This window comes from Scyliorhinus canicula, chromosome 7 (genome assembly GCF_902713615.1).
Source record: "Scyliorhinus canicula chromosome 7, sScyCan1.1, whole genome shotgun sequence".
In the NCBI taxonomy this organism is placed as follows: domain Eukaryota; kingdom Metazoa; phylum Chordata; class Chondrichthyes; order Carcharhiniformes; family Scyliorhinidae; genus Scyliorhinus; species Scyliorhinus canicula.
This window is the reverse complement of record NC_052152.1, coordinates 165,820,386-165,840,464: the sequence shown is the minus strand read 5'-3', so window position 1 is coordinate 165,840,464 and position 20,079 is coordinate 165,820,386. Positions and strand designations below refer to the sequence as shown.

At 44.7% G+C, this 20,079-nt stretch overlaps 1 protein-coding gene across 5 annotated transcripts in view; it reads right to left on the bottom strand.

Moving 5' to 3' along the window:
- The window catches only part of rtel1 (regulator of telomere elongation helicase 1), a 190,574-nt gene that overhangs the window by 121,444 nt on the left and 49,051 nt on the right, over positions 1-20,079 (bottom strand). For all 5 annotated transcript variants that reach the window (XM_038803195.1, XM_038803196.1, XM_038803197.1 and 2 more), the window contains 5 exons: positions 13,217-13,301; positions 11,481-11,546; positions 8,898-9,051; positions 6,688-6,726; positions 5,940-6,018 (listed from right to left, as the gene is read on the bottom strand). In XM_038803195.1, coding sequence (XP_038659123.1) covers positions 5,940-6,018; positions 6,688-6,726; positions 8,898-9,051; positions 11,481-11,546; positions 13,217-13,301 — 423 coding nt within the window. The remainder of the gene's footprint in view (positions 1-5,939; positions 6,019-6,687; positions 6,727-8,897; positions 9,052-11,480; positions 11,547-13,216; positions 13,302-20,079) is intronic.

Here is a 20,079-nt window from a genome sequence, read left to right as displayed (position 1 = left end):
GGGTCAGGGATATCTCAGATCGGCTGCAGTACATTCTGAAGGGGGAGGGTGAACAGCCAGTTGTCGTGGTGCAAATAGGCACCAATGAGATAGGTAAAAAATGGGATGAGGTCCTACAATCAGAATTTAGGGAATTAGGAGCCAAGTTAAAAAGTCAGACCTCAGAGGTGTAATCTCAGGATTGCTACCAGTGCCACGTGGTAGTCAGAGTAGAAATGAAAGAATAAGCAGGATGAATGCGTGGCTTGAGAGATGGTGCAGGAGGGAGGGATTCAGATTTTTGGGACATTGGGACCGGTTCTGGGGAGATGGGACTACTACAAATTGGATGGTCTACACCTGAGCCGGACTGGAACCAATGTCCTTGGGGGTGCTTTTGCTAACGCTGTTGGGGAGGGTTTAAACTAATGTGGCAGGTGTATGGGAACCAAATGAGAAGGTTAGTGGACTAGTGGACAGTAAGGAAGTAGTAACTAAAGCCTGTAAGGAACTAGATCATGAAGTCAGCGTGACTAAGGGGAAGAGTAGGCAGGGAGCATACGATGAACGCAAAGGGACTGGTGGTCTGAGATGCATTTGTTTTAATGCAAGAAGTGTAGTAGGTAAGGCAGATGAACTTAGGGCTTGGATTAGTACCTTGAAGTATGATGTTATTGCTATTACTGAGACTTGGTTGAGGGAAGGGCATGATTGGCAACTAAATATCCCAGGATATCGATGCTTCAAGGCGGCATAGAGAGGGAGGTAAAAGGAGTGGAAGAGTTGCATTACTGGTCAGAGAGGATATCACTATGGAGGGCACTATGGAGGACTCGAGCAGTGAGGCAATATGGGCAGAGCTCAGAAATAGGAAGGGTGCGGTAACAATGTCGGGGCTGTTCTACAGACCTCCCAACAGCGAGTGTGAGATAGAGGCACAAATATGAAAACAGATTATGGAAAAATGTAGGAGCAACAGGGTGGTGGTGATAGGAGATTTTAGTTTTCCCAACATTGACTGGGATACACTTAGTGTCAGAGGTCTAGATGGAACAGAATTTGTAAGGAGCATCCAGGAGGGTTTTCTAGAGCAGTATGCAAATAGTCCAACTTGGGAAGGGGCCATACTGGACCTGGTGTTGGGGAATGAGCCCGGCCAGGTGGTTGAAGTTTCAGTCGGGGATTACTTTGGGAACAGTGATCACAATTCCGTAAGTTTTTGAATACTCATGGACAAAGACGAGAGTGGTCCTAAAGGAAGAGTGCTAAATTGGAGAAAGGGCAACTGTACCAAAATTCGGCAGGAGCTGGGGAATGTGGATTGGGAGCAGCTGTTTGAAGGTAAATCCACATTTGATATGTGGGAGGCTTTTAAAGAGAGATTGATTAGAGTGCAGGACAGACATGTCCCTCTGAAAATGAGGGATAGAAATGGCAAGATTAGGGAACCATGGATGACAGGTGAAATTGTGAGACTAGCTAAGAGGAAAAAGGAAGCATACACAAGGTCTAGGCGACTGAAGACAGACGAAGCTTTGGAAGAATATCAGGAATGTCGGACCAATCTGAAACGAGGAATCAAGAGGGCTAAAATGGTCATGAAATATCTTCAGCAAACAGGGTTAAGGAAAATCCCAAAGTCTTTTATTCATATACAAGGAGCAAGAGGGTAACTAGGGAAAGGGTTGGCCCACTCAAGGACAAAGGAGGAAAGTTATGCGTGGAGTCAGAGGAAATGGGTGAGATTCTTAACGAGTACTTTGCATCGATATTCACCGAGGAGAGGGACATGACGGATGTTGAGGTTAGGGATAGATGTTTGAATACTCTAGGTCAAGTCAACATAAGGAGGGAGGATGTGTTGGGTATTCTAAAAGGCATTAAGGTGGACAAGTCCCCAGGTCCGGATGGGATCTATCCCAGGTTACTGAGGGAAGTGAGAGAGGAAATAGCTGGGGCCTTAACAGATATCTTTGCAGCATTCTTGAACACGGGTGAGGTACCGTAGGACTGGAAAATTGCTAATTTTCCCCTTGTTTAAGAAGGGTAGCAGGGATAATCCAGGTAATTATAGACCGGTGAGCCTGACGTCAGTGGGTCGGGAAGGTGGCCAGAATTTAAAAGGTGCTACCACGGAGAGGAAGGCAGGCAGGGGGTTTGGGTCTTCCGAACCTGATGTATTATTACTGGGTGCCGAATGTGGAGAAGGTACGGAGCTGGGTCAGAAGGGTTGACACCCAATGGGTCAGAACGGAGGAGACTTTGGGTAGGGGTTCGGGAATGAAGGCGTTAGCGACAGTGCCGCTCCCAACGGCCCCGGGGAGATACTCAGGGAGTCCGGTAGTAATAGCTTCGTTGATAATTTAGCGGCAGTTTCAACAGCACTTCAGGTTGTGGGCAGAGTCAAGGGAAATGCCGTTTCGGGGGAAACCATAGATTTGAGCCAGGGAAGTGGGATGGAAATTTTCGGAGATGGGAGGAGAAAGGAATTAGGACACTAAAAGATTGATTTCTTGGGGGTCGTTTTGCGGGATTAAAGGAGCTGGGAGCAAAGTATGGGCTGGAGCAGGGGGAAATATTTAGATACATGCAGGTTCGAGACTTTGCCAGAAAGGACATACAGAGCTTCCCAGTAGAACTGGCTTCCACATTGCTGGAGGAGGTGCAGACGACAGGGAGATTGGAGAAGGGGGTAGTATCGGCGGTTGGCGGAGCTATTTTGGAGGAGGAGAAGGCGCAGCTAGAAGGGATCAAGGCAAAGTGGGAGGAAGAGTTGGGAGAGGATATGGAGGAGGGGTTCTGGTGGGAGGTGCTCCGGAGGGTGAACGTCTCCACCTCGTGTGCGAGGTTGGGGCTGATACAGCTGAAGGTGGTGTATTGAGCGCACCTTACAAGGGCAAGGATGAGTCGGCTCTTTGAGGGAGTAGATGTGTGTGAATGTTGCAGGGGGGGCCGCCAGCCACGTTCATATGTTTTGGTCCTGTCCAAAGCTGGAGGATTATTGGAAGGAGGTTTTTAGGGTAATCTCTAAAGTGGTGCACGTGAAACTGGACCCGGGCCCTCAGGAGGCCATATTCAGGGTGTCGGACCAGCTGGGATTGGAAACGGGCGCGCAGGCAGATGTTGCTGCGCGGTGTGGTGGGGGGAGGGGGGGCCTGCTGGAATTCTTAACGCTTGAAAAGGTCAAATTTGAACTGAGGGGAAAGATGGAGGGGTTCTACAATTCCTGGCCGTTATTCATTATGCACTTTCGAGAATTGGATTACATCGAACATTAGGGGGGAGCTGGGAGGGTTGGGGGGGGGGGGGGGGGGTCTGTATGTGTTAATGGTGACTATGGGTGATTCGTGATTCCTTTTTGTTATTTGTTTATGTCAACATGCGGGCCAATGTTTGGGGTTTGGTGGGAGGATGGGATCATTGTTATTGAAATGGGGATTGACATTACATTCGTTACTGATTATTGTTGGGTGTAAATTTGGGAGAAAATGTGAAAGGAGGAGAATAAAAAATATTTAAAAAAAAGAAATTTACATGTATAGAGACTACATTAAATTCCCACTCCAAAAAGATAGTAAATATCACATTGCTTCTAACCTTTTCTGATTATAAGCAATGGGACAATTCTAAATGGGAAAGGCTCAAGACTAACTGTTCAGAATAAAACTGGTTTTCTCCCTGCAGTTGTTATTTTTATAGGCCCAGAACAGATGCACTGCTGCAAGTAAGCAATTTGTACACGGCCACTGCAATTAGTGATGCTCTGTGTAGAATATATCAGACAGAAGGGCAATAACTAGGAAAAGCTAAATTGTTCAGCATTCTGTAAATGTTATTGGTGTGTCACAACAATTTTTTCCCTTAAATCTTAAGACTAACTTTGTGCTTGGAAGCACTGTACATTAATTAACAAATGCCCTACTTTCCCACAGAATAGTGAATCTCTGAAAAAGACAAATGACTGCTGTGGCGAACACGGATTTACTGTCTCCTTTCAAACCAGAGCAAGGTCTGTTTTTGGCCGGGGCTGAGATTATCTCATGTAAAAGGTAGATACTTCAGGGAATTCAGAGCCAGAGTGCTCTCCTTGATTCGTCTTGATAGCCTAAGGGAGTCAGAAGAGCATATTTCCAGATTTTCTTTCCTTTAATGGGCTTGAATTTTTAATCTTTTCTTGGCTCTCCCAGGAGACTACATAGATTTCAGTTGGGGTGGGACGTGTTTATATTGTGATTTAAAAGGCACTGCAGTTGCGTGAGACAGGCTGGGTGACCAGTGGGTCTATTCATGTTAGTAATTTTTTTGTATGTTTGTTTTTCCCAATTAAGGGGTAATTCAGCATTGTCAATCCACCTACCCTGAACATCTTTGGGTTGTGGGGGTGAGACCCACACAGACACGGTAGAGATATTTTTGTATGTGTATTTGGAAAAAAAAAATCTCCCAAAAAGAGACAGAGGGGAGATGAATAGGTCAATTTAGTAATAGATGCTTTCAACATTGACCATATTTACAGCAATTTGAGAAATTAACCCTGCAGACCATTCCATATTAATTATGCAGTCAAAACACACTACAGGCTCACATCACAATGATATGTGGTTGCTTTTCTGGCATTTTGGCAATAGAAAGACGATTGACAACTAGTAGAAGATAATTTACTTGTCCCAGATAAATTATGTCACTGGTATTACACCAATGCATTACATCAAGTGACAAATTGCACTCCTCCTTAGACCTTGTGCCTTTCACATCCGGAGTGTGAGAGATTAGGGGAGTACATCCAAGGTAAATTTTCCAAAGATCAAAATGGAACAAAGCTGGCAGTGAAGCCGTTTACGCTGGAAGATGGCGCAACCAATGGAGATTACGCTGCTTAGCGCAACTATACATTTCTCAAGTTTCACTTGCACCTCTGAACTCAAAGCCCATCAGAACCCTTCTGTAGTGATTTACAAGTCGTTTTACGAGGTCTGTCCAATGGACACAAGTGAGAGATACTGAACCAATCATTGTAAACGGGAAAAAATAATGAACACTATTTTCTGTTATACTGATATTAAAGGGAAATAGAACCTGACAGTAAATAGTACAGATAAATCTTAATCAGATTATTTCCCTGCTACTTATTCATTTCCTTTAAATGTTTTTTAAAAATGATGTTGCCAGTTTCTTCTTAGATTTTTCTTCCTACATTTTGTAGTCATCCATTTGCTGCAGCATTAAATGGATCAAGACGCAAGACAAGCAGAGTGCACACATGTTTTGTGATTAATAATGCCATCTGTTTCCTACTGCTCCATGCACTGGTGCTCCAAAGCAATGCCAATGTTGACGGTTGTCACCTTATGTCAACCTAAAATCAAACCAAGGAGGACAGATATCTAGCAACTAGCTCTCAAGAGTTGGAGGGGTAACTACCACCGGTCTCTTTAATATGACTGAACTGGTCCCCATTAGTTGTTGTGAAGGGGGGGTTTTTTGTTTTGGTTTTTTTTTATATGGGAAGGAGGGGTTGGTGATTGGGGCGTTGTGTTTTTGTTGATGTGTATAAAATGGAAAAAGTTTGAATTAAAATATTTCAAAATATGGCTGAATTATTGACTTGAACTTCTCAATATGGAACACAATACAAATTCTGCCCACCTTCAGTTTAATCTATCTTTATTTATAGTAAATGTGGGCTTAATCACGAACATAGAAATTGCATGCAACAGAAATATTGCACCAAAGGTCTATTTGGCCCAAATTCTCTAATATTCAAAAATGTCAAGTCAAACAGATGGGAGTACCCCAGTTTATATTTCATGTGGATTGTATCATATTACATTGTTAGAATTAATGCACTATATTTTCATTTTGCTGGGACCACGGTGATTAGATGATTGAAGTGAACAAAGCATCAATATGCACGAATAGGCAATCATTGAAAAATGAATGAATAGAATAGCAATTCCTACCTTCCTGGTTTGGTGACGCCACTTCCATTTGGTAACAATTCAACAGAATCTATAGCATTTTCTAAATCAAGTAGAATTTCTTTCAAAGACAGAAGATACAAAAAGTAACAGCAATTTATTAACAAGCTGAAGAAAAACACACATTTTGAATCTCTTGACTACTCACTTAAACTTCTACAGTCATATTGTTATCTGAATGACCAATTTTCACACTTCTCAAGCATTAATTTAATCCTATACAGAAATAAATAAAATAAATAAACAAGAAAATAAGTAAAAATAACTTCACTGCGCTATTTCATCACCGATAAATAGAACAAAAAAAACTCATGTCAAAATTTTACTAGTTACCATGTTCCAGCTCATGCGTACAGACCTCTAGTTCTGGTCTCCTATACTTGCCCCTCCTCCCTATCCATCACTAACAGCAGAGCTTTCAAGCTTTTCAGTCAGACCCTTGGATCTCACTCTGTAAATCCCTCTACTTTGCTACATCTTAAATATCTTCCTCAAGCCTTTTTTTCAAAAATGTGCTTTTGATCCACTCTCCTAATTCTTACTACTGTTCTGCGCTCTCTGTAAAGCATTTTGTGATGTCTCTTAGATTAACTTTGAATTTCAATACGTCTGCTGTACTGTAAGGCCTCTAAATAATATTCCTGCTCGTCTTGATGAAGAGCCAATGGAGCATTTGACCTGAAAACTAACAAGTTGTTAAAGCAACCTTGGAACCATAAAATCAACTCACTTTTTATTTTAGCTAGATCACTCAAATCCATCTTCAGTCCTGAAATTAAAAAAAGGTACATATTGCAGTATTATTTTCCCCTACATGTGCAGAAAAAATAGCATATCCAGGGCGGGATTCTCCGACTCCCCGCAGGGTCGGGGAATCACCCGGGGCCGCCCTAAATCCCGCCCCCACTGTGGCCGGAATTCTCTGCCACCCGGGAATCGGCAGGAATCACGCCCCACCAATCTGCGTGCCCCCCGCGGCGATTCTCCGGCCCGCAATGGGCCGAAGTCCTGCCACTGTCAGGCCTCTCCCGCCGACGTGGTTTAAACCACCTGTGTGCCAGTAGGATTGGCGGCGCGAGCGGGCCCCCGGGGTTCTGGGGGGGGGGCGCGGGGCGATCATACCCCGGGGGGTGCCCCCACGGTGGCCTGGTCCGCGATTGGGGCTCACCGAGCGGCAGGCAGGCCAGTGCCGTGGGGGCACTCTTTTTCTTCCGCCGCCGCCACGGACTCCACCATGGCAGAGGCAGAAGAGGTCCCCTCCACCGCGCATGCGCCGGTGGTGACGTCAGCGGCCGCTGATGCTCCGGCGCATGCGCGGACTGACGCCAACCGGCGAAGGCCTTTCGGCCAGCCCCGACGCCGATCGGCGTGGCGCCAAAGGCCGTTGGCGCCAGTCAGCAGAGCGGGAGCATTCCGAACCTTTGGGAAGGCCCGACGCCGGAGTGGTTGGCGCCACTCCGCTATGCCGGGACCCCCCACCCCGCCGGGTAGGGGAGAATTTCGCCCCCAGTTACTGAACCACTGGTATTTCATTACTTAAATAAAATTCTCCAATTGAGGAAGAAGCATGGGCATTGCAATTGACTTCAGCATTTTTCTGCCAATTGGCTTCAGCACTTTTTGGCCGAGAAGAGGAAAGTTAGCCAGGGTTCCTACATCAGATAACTAATTACTTATCCCTGATGGAATATCCCAAGTATGTGAAGTTTAAGTAAAGACAGGCTCGGGCTCTACTGTGGTGCCTCCTATGGTCAAATGCTGCATCAAATCTCATGAATAAATAATTGTCACTTGCCTAAGGCCATCCATAATGATAGCATGGCAGGTAATCTCAATACCCCTGAGCTATGGGAGGAAATCGCAGCCAAGGAATGATCTTGGAGCAGCAACACTCCCAGTATGATCAGCCAATAACAGAATGATTCATTAATATACAATTCCAATTTATTGTTTGCAAGTCCTGCTCTTAAGCAGGAGTCAAATATTGTTTTTCTTTTGATGCTGCAATTTTCTGCATCACCATTTGAAACCTCAGGAATGAAAACTAGAAATGAATCAAATTAATCCATATTGGGCGGCACAGTGGCTAGCACTGCTGCCTCACAGTGCCCAGCACTGCTGCCTCACAGTGCCAGGGACCCCGATTCAATTCCAACCTTGGGTGACTGCGTGAGTTTGCACTTTCTCCCCGTGTCTGCATGGGTTTCGCTCAGGTGCTCCGGTTTTGGAGGTGTAGGTTAGATGGATTGGTCATGCTAAAGTGCCCCTTCGTGTCCAAAAGCCTAGGTGGGGTTACTGGGCTATGGGGATAGGGAAGGGAAATGGGTCTAGGTAGTGTGCTATTTCCAAGGGCTGGTGCAGACTTGATGGGCCGAATGGTCTCATTCTGTACTATAGGGATTCTATGAACTGTGATTCCAGTGAACAAAACAAACTACCCTTTTCAAATTAGCAATCACATTCTAATTTACATTTTTAAGAGTTTGCCAATTTCTCAACAGATCATCTGTATTTTCTACAGAGTTCAGTCAATAAGTCAACCGATATAGTTAGAATTTCAAAAACAAACAAACGTGCATTCAAATCTATTTATTACGCCAACAGGTTGTTCAGGTGAGTTTGCACCTATTAGAAATTGTAGAATTGGGTCCAAATCTTGGGAGAAAATATTAGATTTCTCTCCTTGGCCCTGGTTGTACCATCATTCATTCTCTAACTGTCAATTACAAGAATGGGAGTGTAGAGCTTCAGAATTGATCTTCTGTTCACATTATCAAATGAAAAACAAGATATAGCATGAAAGGCAAAAACGAAATAGAAAAATGTAGTACACAAAAATTGAAAATGTGCTTGATAATATTTGATCTCAATTCTGAAAATTCTTCCTTCTTGGACCGACAAGTGTATTGTCAGGCATTAATGAAAAATTAATGAACAAACCTGAATTAAATGATTCAAAATTGAAGTCTGTGCTGTCATCGTTGTGCTTAATCATTTTCGCTTCATTCTCTAAAACCTGATTAACAGCATCAATCCCAGAGGCAAGGTCATAAGGAGTAAGATCAAATGAAGCTGACTCTTCGCACATTTTTTCCTATGATTGAGGAAAGAAAATGTTTTTTAAACTTTTTCTAACTCTGTGGGTACAAACTCCACCTCAGTGCAAACTATGCAACTTTATTGCAAAGTTGACACTTCGATCATTATGACAAACTACAAGACAAAATCACTATTCAAGTCTACTCTTGTAAGCCACGCAAAAAAAGTTGAAACTGGCATTCATCATGTATTAAGGTTTAACACATCTTAAATCCACAAGAAGTGAAAGAAAAATGGTGAAGGAAAAGACACCACGTGAGGATGGGAAACAGAGAAAGACAAAAATTCCTGAATTCCTATTAATTATGAAATCTAACAATAAATTTCCAGAGTGTTAATGCGTGTATTGTTAATCATCGCTTTTGATCAATGCCAAACATATTTTAATCAACACTGGTGTTAGTACAAGATTTAAAGTAAGAAATTCAGAGGCTGCGGTAACTCTGAAATGGTAATAATAATATTATTTATTTAAAGCAAGAAATTCAGAGGTTGCGGTAATTCTGAAATCTTACCTTACACCACAAGTACTTTTATGTTAATTTGCTTTTCACAGGCCATGCTGTGTTATGCTTTCACTCTCCTTCTGCAGCCTCCCACCCTCTCCAAACTTGTACCCCTCTCTAGCTCTCATGGTCTTTCTACCCACTCTAAACCTGTACTTCTCTCAAGCTCTCATTTGCCTTCCCACCCTGAAGTTATTACCACCAAGAATTCGCCCCCTAAACCACAAAGGATCGAGTAATCACTAAGAAATCTCCCCCTAAACCAATGAGGGTTGAGAAATTCTATGCGGTGCACAGGGACTCCCTCGTCCCTGACACCTACACAGACTTAGGTGGGTGCTATTCGGATCAAACTAATTTTTCAAGTTAATCACCGGTATAACCCATATCTTCCTAGAAAATTCCATTTACTTATCACTTAATAGCACTACACACGGGTCAGGCTTTTTAAGTAGAATAAGTAAACTTTACAATTGGAATTAATAGCAATTCTTTCAGGATATTAACTTAAATAAAGTTTATTTTCAAAATTAAAAGATTAAGACATTTTTTTTCTTAAAAAGGATATAACAGATCTTTTTTGTATTGGGCCAGTAGTAAGACCTTCAAATCTTACTTGTCAATCATTATTCTTTTAGTCTTGGGTCTTCCGATATATTTTCTGGGCTGCTTGGTTTTTATTTTTCTTTCTTCTTTCTTCCTCCTGCTCTTCATTTATTCCTTCATGACCTTGTTCTTTATAGCCGCTGGCACTTTATTCGCTTTGCGGAGCCGTTCGCCCAGCCTCCGCCTGTCGTTGGCTTTTTTCTTCTGCTCCGGTCATCGGCTGCCTTCCTCTCCGGCTGCCTTTGTTCAACTGACTGCTGTCAACAGCCCCAACTGCTCTTAACTGCCGTTATTTTTCAAAATAACGGCTGCCATGAGCGCCAGTGCGTGCCTCCCGCTCGCGCTGCCAACAGCCACCTTTCTTTAAACAGCAACGGCTCCCGGAAGTCCCAGCACGTGCCCCTTTCCAATAATTTTTTTTTTTAAATAATTTTCATAAACAACAAAAACTCCCACTGGGGTCCATTCTACACACACCTACAGATAAAAATAGTGGCCAACCATCTTTTCTTTCTTCCCGCAACATGGTCAAAGATTTGACATGATTTTTAATTGAATGGCAGGAAGAAGAGCTTCAAAGGCACTGACTGGTGTCGTCCCATTCCTCTAAAGGCACCAGCTCAAGTTGATCACCCGCTGCCTTCGCACAACATTGGTTCCCCAAACAAAAACCCAAGTCCTCCCAGGACAGCACCCACGGCTCAAGTGCCACATTTTCCCATTTTTTATTCCAACCGCCTTCAAACCTGTAACCCCTCTCTAACTCTCTCATCGTCTTCCCGCCCCCTCCAAACCTGTACTCCTCTCCAGCTCTAATAGTCTTCCCCCTTCAAACCTGTACTCCTCTCTTACTCTCTTATCATCTTCATAGAATCTTTAAGACACTCGTTCATCTCTTTGTCCAAGCTTTTGGTTGCTGCCCTAACATCGTCTTTTGTGGCTCATTGTCAAATTTTGCCTGACAACGTTCCTGTCGCGTGTCTTGGGATGTTTTATTATGTTAAATTTGGTATATAAAAGTGCAAGGTGTTAGAATAAATTAAGTGAGAAATACGCCCACGAGCCAGTTATTCATAGCATGTAGAAAAGTGGACCTCATTCCTTACAAATGCAAGAGCTCCTGAGTCTGGTACCTTGCTTGAATGTGACTTCAAAAACAGTTAAACAATAGGCAACCCCATCAGTCTTTCAAATTACTATATTTAATGTGAAATTTAATTTAGATAGTTAGCCATTTTCAAAATAACATATCTACACATGCTTGCAAGAACTACTAACATACCAAACAATTTCACAACCACAAAACACTTACCACATTGTGCGCTTCATCAAAGATAACTATAGTGCCCCGTAGGTCTAGATTGTGAGTTTTGCGACTCTATGAGGAAAATGTAGTCAATTAAATAGAAAATGAAGCCTTAAATAAAGATTTAAAATAACTAATAATTAACAGGCTAGCTTCAAAAAACTTTTAAATGATCAGCAGGTGAGCTGTGATGGGGTAATGTTGATGTTACGCAGGTGGAAATAGGTTGTCTTAGTGATGGCATGAATATGCTGTTGGAAGATCCATGCCTGGGTCAAAGGTGACACGAAGATTGAAAGCAGTTTAATCTCAGACTGTTGCCAGGGAGAGGGCTGGAATTGATAGCGAGGGAATGGAGTTTAGTGCATAAACTGAAAATAGTGGCTTAATTTTTCCCCAATATTTATTTGGAGGAAATTTCAGCATCCAGTACTGGATGTTCGATAAGCGCGTCTTTTAATTTAGCAACAGTGAAGGAGTAGAGAGAGGTGATGGCAAGGTAGAGCCGGGTGTCATTAGCATACATCTGAAAACTGCCGGTGTGCTTTCTGATGCTATCGCCGAGGAGCAGCATATGGGTGAGGAGGAGGCTGTAATAACCTGCACTGGACTCATCCAGCTGGGGAGGATTGTTTCCCCGTGCTCATTGGAACTTGTGCTCCCCTGCTGTGAGCAGGGTAACTTACCCAGCACCACTATAGTGTCTGGGCCATTGTGTAGCCAATTAGGAAGCAGCGAGGGCCCGGTGAGGTACACCGGGCCTCACATAGGTAATGTTTGCTGAATAAAAAGTATTTTAATTAACCCATCGGACTCCTCTCGCTTTACTAAAGATGGATCCTTTGGAACGGGGCAGCACGGTAGCATGGTGGTTAGCATAAATGCTTCACAGCTCCAGGGTCCCAGGTTCGATTCCCGGCTGGGTCACTGTCTGTGCGGAGTCTGCACGTCCTCCCCGTGTGTGTGGGGGTTTCCTCCGGGTGCTCCGGTTTCCTCCCACAGTCCAAAGATGTGCGGGTTAGGTGGATTGGCCATGCTAAATTGCCCGTAGTGTCCTAAAAAGTAAGGTTAAGGGGTGGGGGTTGTTGGGTTACGGGTATAGGGTGGATACGTGGGTTTGAGTAGGGTGATCATGGCTCGGCACAACATCGAGGGCCGAAGGGCCTGTTCTGTGCTGTACTGTTCTATATTCTATAGGTAACACATATTAAAATCCATATTAGTGTTTCTTAATTCTCATGATGTTATTTCTTAATTTTCATAAGTATGATTTCATTTCCGATTTATACCACAGAAAGGTTACAGCACAGGAGGCCATTCGGCCCTTCTTCTCCATGCCAACCCAAGGACATCCAGGAGTCTTCTCTAATCCCACCTTCCTGTACCTGGTCCATAACCCTGTAGCTTACAGTACTTAAGGTGCAGATTCAGGTGTGTTTAAATACAAGTGTTTCTAAAGAATATTAGGGAAAAACAAGATTTAAAAAGAGATGTCCCAATAAATATATTGGATAGGGTGGTCCCAGAGACGAAAACAACCCTCAGTTTTTTTTACCTATCAAAAGCCTAATAGAAAATATGATCCAACATTCATTTTGGAAAACGAGTGCCATTTTTTGTTACTTCAGAAACATTCAAAATCATTCAGAATCTATGAGCTTCCAATGTTTTAAAACACTGCAGCATGGTAACCATGGTAAATAACAAAGGAATTAACTAAAGCAAAGTTTCTTTAACAATACCTTTGGATCAAGTAAATAGTTGTATGGCATGAAGATTATTTCAGCATTCTGCTTCAGAGAACGAGACAAATAATAAGGACAAACCCTGTCAAAACAAAAATAGCAAGATAGATAAGTGTAACTGTTCAGTTGAAATTCAAATTAAGGAGGAATGCACTTGACACTTACTGTCAAGCCCATTTATCAAATCTATCAAACCGTACCTCTTTCTAGAGAGACAAACTTGCTGGAATACATTACAGTAGTTAACTCTGTTTTTCTTCAAACATGGATTCTGGAGAGTTTTAAAATTTAGTAATACAACATTCAATATGTTTGAAGTTCAAGTAATGTCTTCTATAGGAGTTTAGAATCGTGTCGGGCAGCATGGTGGCGCAGTGGGTTAGCCCTGCAGCCTCACGGCGCCGAGGTCCCAGGTTCGATCCCGGCTCTGGATCACTGTCAGTGTGGAGTTTGCACATTCTCCCCGAGTTTGCGTGGGTTTCACCCCCACAACCCAAAAGATGTGCAGGCTAGGTGGATTGGCCACGCTAAAATTGTCCCTTAATTGAAAAAAATGAATTGGGTACTGTAAATTTAATTTAAAAAAAGAATTATGCCAGTATACTTCCCTTCTGGAAATGATTAATTACAGATTACTTTCAGGCTTGACATCTTAATGCTCTAAAAACTGAGAATGTTTTGAAATTGAGAAAAGCTTCCAAAAGCATGTCACTTACATTATTGCAAACATTGAACACATGGCCAATTACTTCAGCAACCACCTACATTTGTAAATTTATTGGCGAGTGTCAGTTCCATGCAACAAGGTTAAAATTTGCCAACGTAAAAATCTTGTTTCAATTAAAATTTCTGACCGACGTACCTTTATGACACATTAGTGCTGTAAGCGACTAATGTTATATTAGATGGTCCTGCAAATATATAAATCCATTCACCTCTTACAAGCAATGTTCAAATGTTGCTTGAGGAAAGAACTTGTTATCTGATTAATTAAGAGCAAAATACCACAGATGCTGGAAATCGGAAATAAAAAAAAAAACAGAAAATGAGCTGGTCTGACAGGGCAGCAGTGGCACAGTAGTTAGCACTGTTGCCTCACAAGCGCAAGGGACCCAGGTTCAATTCCAGCCGTGGGTGACTATCATGGTGGAGTTTGTACGTTCTGCCCGGGTCTGTGTGGGTTTGGTAGATTGCCCATGATAAATTGTCTCTTATTATCCAAAAAAGGTTAAGTGGGGTTACTACTGGATTATGTGGCTAGGGTGGGGACGTGGGCCAAGATAGAGTGCTCTTTCTAGCGGGTCGGTGTGGATCCAATGGGCCGAAAGGCCTCCTTCTACAATTCTATTTTATGGTCTGTCGAGTGAAACAGAGTTACTGGTTCAGATCAATTTCTTTTTCTTTTTTTATTCATTTACGGGATGTGGGTATCGCTGGTCAGTCCAGTATTTATTGCCCATCCCTAGTTGCCTTTCAGAAGGTGGTGGTGAGTTGCTTTCTTGAACCGTTGCAGTCCCTCAGATGTAGGTGCACCCACTGTGCTGTTAGGTAGAGCGTTCCAGGATTTCGACCCAGCGACAGTGATGGAATGGCGATATATTTCCAAGTCAGGTGGGGAGTGACTTGGAGGGGAACCTTCATGTGGTGGGTTCCCAGGTATCTGCTGCTTTTATCCTTCTAGATGGTTGGGTTCATGGGTTTGGTAGGTGCTGCTGATGGAACCTTGGCGAGTCCCTGCAGACATCTTGTCGATGGTAAGATGGTACACACGGCTACCACTGTTTGTCGGTGGTGGAGCAATTGAATGTTTGTGGAAGGGGTAGCAATCAAGCGGGTTGCTTCGTCCTGGATGGTGATGAGCTTCTCGAGTGTCATTGGAGTTGCACTCATCCAAGCAAGTGGAGCATATTCTATTGCACTCCCAACATGTGCCTTGTAGGACAGGCTTTGGCCGGGGGGGGGGTGGATGCAGTCAGGAGGTGAGTTACTCGCCATATGTTCATAGGCTTTGATGTGCTCTGGTTGCCACTGTATTAATATGGCTATTCCAGTTCAGTTTCTGATCAATGGTAACCCCCAGGATATTGATTGTGGGGGATTCAGCTATGGTAATGCTACTGACTTTAAAGGGTCGATGGGTACATCCTCTCTTGTAGGAGATGGTCGTTTCCTGGCACTAGTGTGGCACGATTGTAACTTGCCATTTATCAGCCCACGGCTTGGACATGGACTTCTTTTATTATCTGAGGATCCGCGAATTGTGCAGTCATCAGAGAACATCCCCACCTCTGACCTTATGATGGAAGGGTGGCCATTGATGGAGCAGCTTAAGATAGTTGGATCTAGGACACTACTTTGAGGAACTCCTGCAGTGATGTCGCGGGACTGAGATGGTTGACCTCCAACTACCACAACTATCTTGCTTTCTGCCAGCTATGACTCCAACTAACGTTGAGTTTTCCCCGATTACCATTTACTCCAGTTTTGCTCGGGCTCCTTGATGCCATACTCAGCAAACTGCTGCCTTGATCTCAAATCACTATTCTGCGCCCTTGCACGCTCAGTGCGTCCTCCAAGTGAGTTCAACATGGAGGAGTAAGAATCTATTAGCTGATGGTGGACAGTATGTAGTAATCAGCAGGAGGTTTCCTTTCCAATGTTTAACCTGAAGCCATGAGGTTAAGAGTTGATGTTGAGGACTCCCAAGAGAACTCCCTCCCAACTGTATACCACTGTGCCACAATCTCTGCAACGTCTGTCCTGCCGGTGAGATAAGGCGTACCCAGGAATGGTGATAGTGGTTTCTAGGACATTGTCTGAAAGGTATGATTCTGTGAGCATGACTATGTCAAGCTGTTGCTGAACTGGTCTGTGAGAGTACAAGTGCCGAGATGTTAGTGAGGAGGATTTTGCAACGTCATCAGGCCTGGGTTTGCCGTTGTTATTTCTAGAGGGCATTTAAGAGTCAACCACATTGCTGTGGGTCTGGGGTCACAGGTAAGGATGGCAGATTTCCTTCCATAAAGGACATTAGTGAACCAGATGGGTTTTTACGACAATCTGGTTTCATGATCATCATTAGACTTTTAATTCCAGATATTTTATTGAGTTTAAAATCTACCACCTGCTAAGGTGGGATTCAAACCTGGCTCCCCAGATCATTACCTTGTGTCTTTGGATTAAGGGTCCAGTGACAATACCACTACCCCACCGCCTACCCATGATCTGCCTCCACATCCTTTGGAGAAGGATCATTTAGGTCCGAAAAGTTAACTCTGTTCCTCCCCACAGATGATGACAGACTGGCTGAATTTATTCAGCATTTTCTCTTTTTATTACTGTTATTTAAGATGGTTTGAAGGAAACACAACTGGACTAGATTTCAGTTCAACAAAGCACCTTTCACCATAATGTATGTACACATTGACACATTCATGCAGTGTTTTTCACAAAAAAAACAACAGAAAAAACATAATTCCTTGCTGCTGCATTTCTTTTTTTTATAAATGTTTTTTTATTCAGTTTTCATGTTTTATATTGAACAAATTACAAATTGTTAGAGAGAGAAAAAAAAACAAGCAAAAATTAACATATATATTTACAGGTGAGCATCTTCGTAGTAATAACTGTGGCCTCCCCCTCTTCGCCGGCATACATATTTTACATTCCCCAACATGTTTATTGGCATTTATTTAGTTTGGTTTTGGGCCTTAGCTAGCCATCAAACCCCCGTAACGAGCCCGTAGCCCCCCCCCCTCCCCGCCGGCTACCTTGCCCCGACTATTCTTCCTCTTGTACGTTGGCCACAAACAGGTCCCGGAACAACTGCATGAATGGCTCCCACGTTCTGTGGAAGCCGTCGTCCGACCCTCGGATGGCGAATTTGATTTTCTCCATTTGGAGAGAATCCGAGAGGTCGGACAGCCAGTCTGCAGCTCTGGGCGGTGCTGTTGACCGCCAGCCAAACAGGATTCTACGGCGGGCGATCAGGGAGGCAAAGGCAAGGGCGTCCGCCCTCCTCCCCAGGAATAGATCTGGCTGGTCTGAAACCCTGAAGACCGCCACTATCGGGCATGGCTCCACCCTCACCCCCACCACTTTGGACATAGCCTCGAAGAAGGCTGTCCAGTACTCCACAAGTCTGGGGCAAGACCAGAACATGTGGGCGTGGTTGGCCGGGCCTCTTTGGCACCGCTCACATCTGTCCTCCACCTCCGGGAAGAACCTACTCATACGGTTTCTCGTTAAGTGGGCTCTATGTACCACTTTTAGTTGCGTCAGGCTGAGCCTTGCGCACGTGGAGGTGGAGTTGACCCTATGCAGTGCTTCGCTCCAGAGTCCCCACCCTATCTCCATCCCCAGGTCGTCCTCCCATTTCCTTCTTGTTGCATCCAGTACGGTGTCGTCCCTATCTACCAGTCGGCCATACATGTCACTACAGTTCCCTTTCTCTAGGATACTTGCGTCCAGTAGGTCTTCCAGTAGTGTCTGTCGTGGCGGTTGTGGGTACGTCCTTGTCTCCTTTCGTAGGAAGTTTTTGAGCTGCAGGTACCGTAGCTCGTTCCCCCCAGCTAGCTGAAATTTCTCTGTCAGTTCGTCCAGTGTTGCGATCCTGTCGTCCGTGTATAGGTCCCTGACTGTCAGTGTCCCCCCGTCCTGTCTCCACCTTTTGAAGGTGGCGTCAGTCAGTGCTGGTTTGAACCTATGGTTGTTGCAGATGGGATCCTTGTCCGACATTTTGTTCAGGCCAAATTGCTGCCGCAGTTGGTTCCAGGATTGGAGGGTGGCTGTCACCACTGGGCTGCTGGAGTGTTTTTTGGGTGGGGATGGGAGTGCTGCCGTGGCGAGGGCCCGGAGGGAGGTCCCCATGCAGGAGGCCTCCTCCGCACGCACCCACTCGGCTTCTGGCTCCTGGATCCATCCCCTTACTCGCTCGGCTGTTGCCGCCCAGTGGTAGAATTGTAGATTCGGGAGGGCTAGCCCACCCCTGGATTTTGTCTTCTGTAGGACCTTCTTTGGGATCCTAGCATTTTTACCCCCCCATACGAACGCCATGATGTTTGTCCAGCGCTATGAAGAAGGCCTTGGGGATGTAGATCGGAATGGATCTAAACAGGAAGAGGAACCTGGGCAATACGTTAATTTTGATCGTCTGGACTCTTCCTGCGAGGGAGAATGGGAGTGTGTTCCATCTTTGCAGGTCCTTTTTTACTTCCTCCGCCAGGCTGGTGAGGTTCCATTTGTGGATCCCTTTCCAGTCATGGGCTATTTGGATCCCCAGGTAACGGAACTTTATGTCGGGCTTGTTTGAACGGCAGCCCCTTTAGTGCTGCTGCCCCCCCCCCCCCCCCCCCCCCTTGCTGGTGTACTGGGAAGATCTCGCTTTTGCTCATGTTGAGTTTGTAGCCCGAGAAGGCTCCAAACTCTTTCAGGAGCGCGATGATTCCATCCATGCTGCTTTATGGGTCCGAGATGTAGAGGAGCAGATCGTCTGCATAGAGTGAGACTCTGTGCTCTCTGCCTCCCCTTCGGATCCCCCTCCAATTTTTTGCTGCCCTGAGCGCAATTGCTAGCGGTTCGATTGCTAGTGCGAACAGCAGTGGGGACAGTGGGCATCCTTGTCTGGTGCCCCTGTGCAGCTGGAAGTATTGGGAGTTGGTATTGTTGGTCCGTACACTCGCCATGGGGGCGTTGTATAGGAGTTTTACCCACGCGGTGAACCCTGTTCCAAGCCCGAACCGCTCCAGTACCTCTATGAGGTATTTCCATTCGACTCTGTCGAAGGCCTTTTCTGCGTCCAGGGAGACGATCACCTCTTGTGTTCTCTCCCCGGAGGGGGTCATTATCACGTTCAGCAGGCGCCTGATGTTCGAGGTGAGCTGTCTACCTTTGACGAAGCCCGTCTGGTCCTCTGTGACCACCTTAGGTACACAGTCTTCTAGCCTTTTGGCTAGGATTTTGGCCAGTATTTTGGCGTCTGCGTTCAGCAGAGATATGGGTCTGTATGACCCACATTCCGTTGGGTCTTTGTCTTTCTTAGGTATCAGCGAGATTGAGGCCTGTGCTAACGTGGGTGGCAGTGTGCCCCTAGCTAGCGAGTCTGTGAACATCCCTGAGGTGCTGGGTCTGCTGCATTTCTTAAATCCAATCTACCTAACCCCTTCCTTTCCATTCCAGTTTCACTAAATTGCTCTGGGATGTTTTTCCAAAGCTAAGAGTATTAGTTAAATGTTAAGTCTTTGCCGGACTCTCATAAGCAATGTAATTTACCCAAAACTATCTATAATGAGGAAAATGTGAAAAAGATGCTGAAAGCTAAAGCATTCCCTTTGTTAAGTAGCATTCAACGCTCTTTAAAATTCAACAGCAATCAAACTTGCTGCTACTTCTCTTTTGGATGTGGGGGTGGGTAGAGATGCTGCAGGAAAAGGAAAGTCAAATTCCCTACATTATTTAAATAATGCAATGTGATGTAGAGCCAGAAAAAAAACCTAACCTTTCCTGAGAAAATGTGACAATCTCCTCCTTCGCCCAGCTGGAATCAACTGCTGTAACTTGACTCTGTACCTACCTAACCATCTCCTGCGATGACTTCTCTTTCACTCATTCCTATATCATGACCTTTGGTGTGGCCCAAAGTTATATCCTTGGCCATCTCCCATGGTGCATCTTTGTGGCAGCACGGTGGCACAGTGGTTAGCACTGCGGCCTCAGCGCCAGGGGCCCGGGTTCGATTCCAACCTAGGGTGACTGTCCTTGTGAAATTTACACGTTCTCCCCATGTCTACGTGGGTTTCTTCCGGATTCTTTGGCTTCCTCCCACAGTTCAAAGATGTGCAGGTTAGGTGGATTGGCCATGA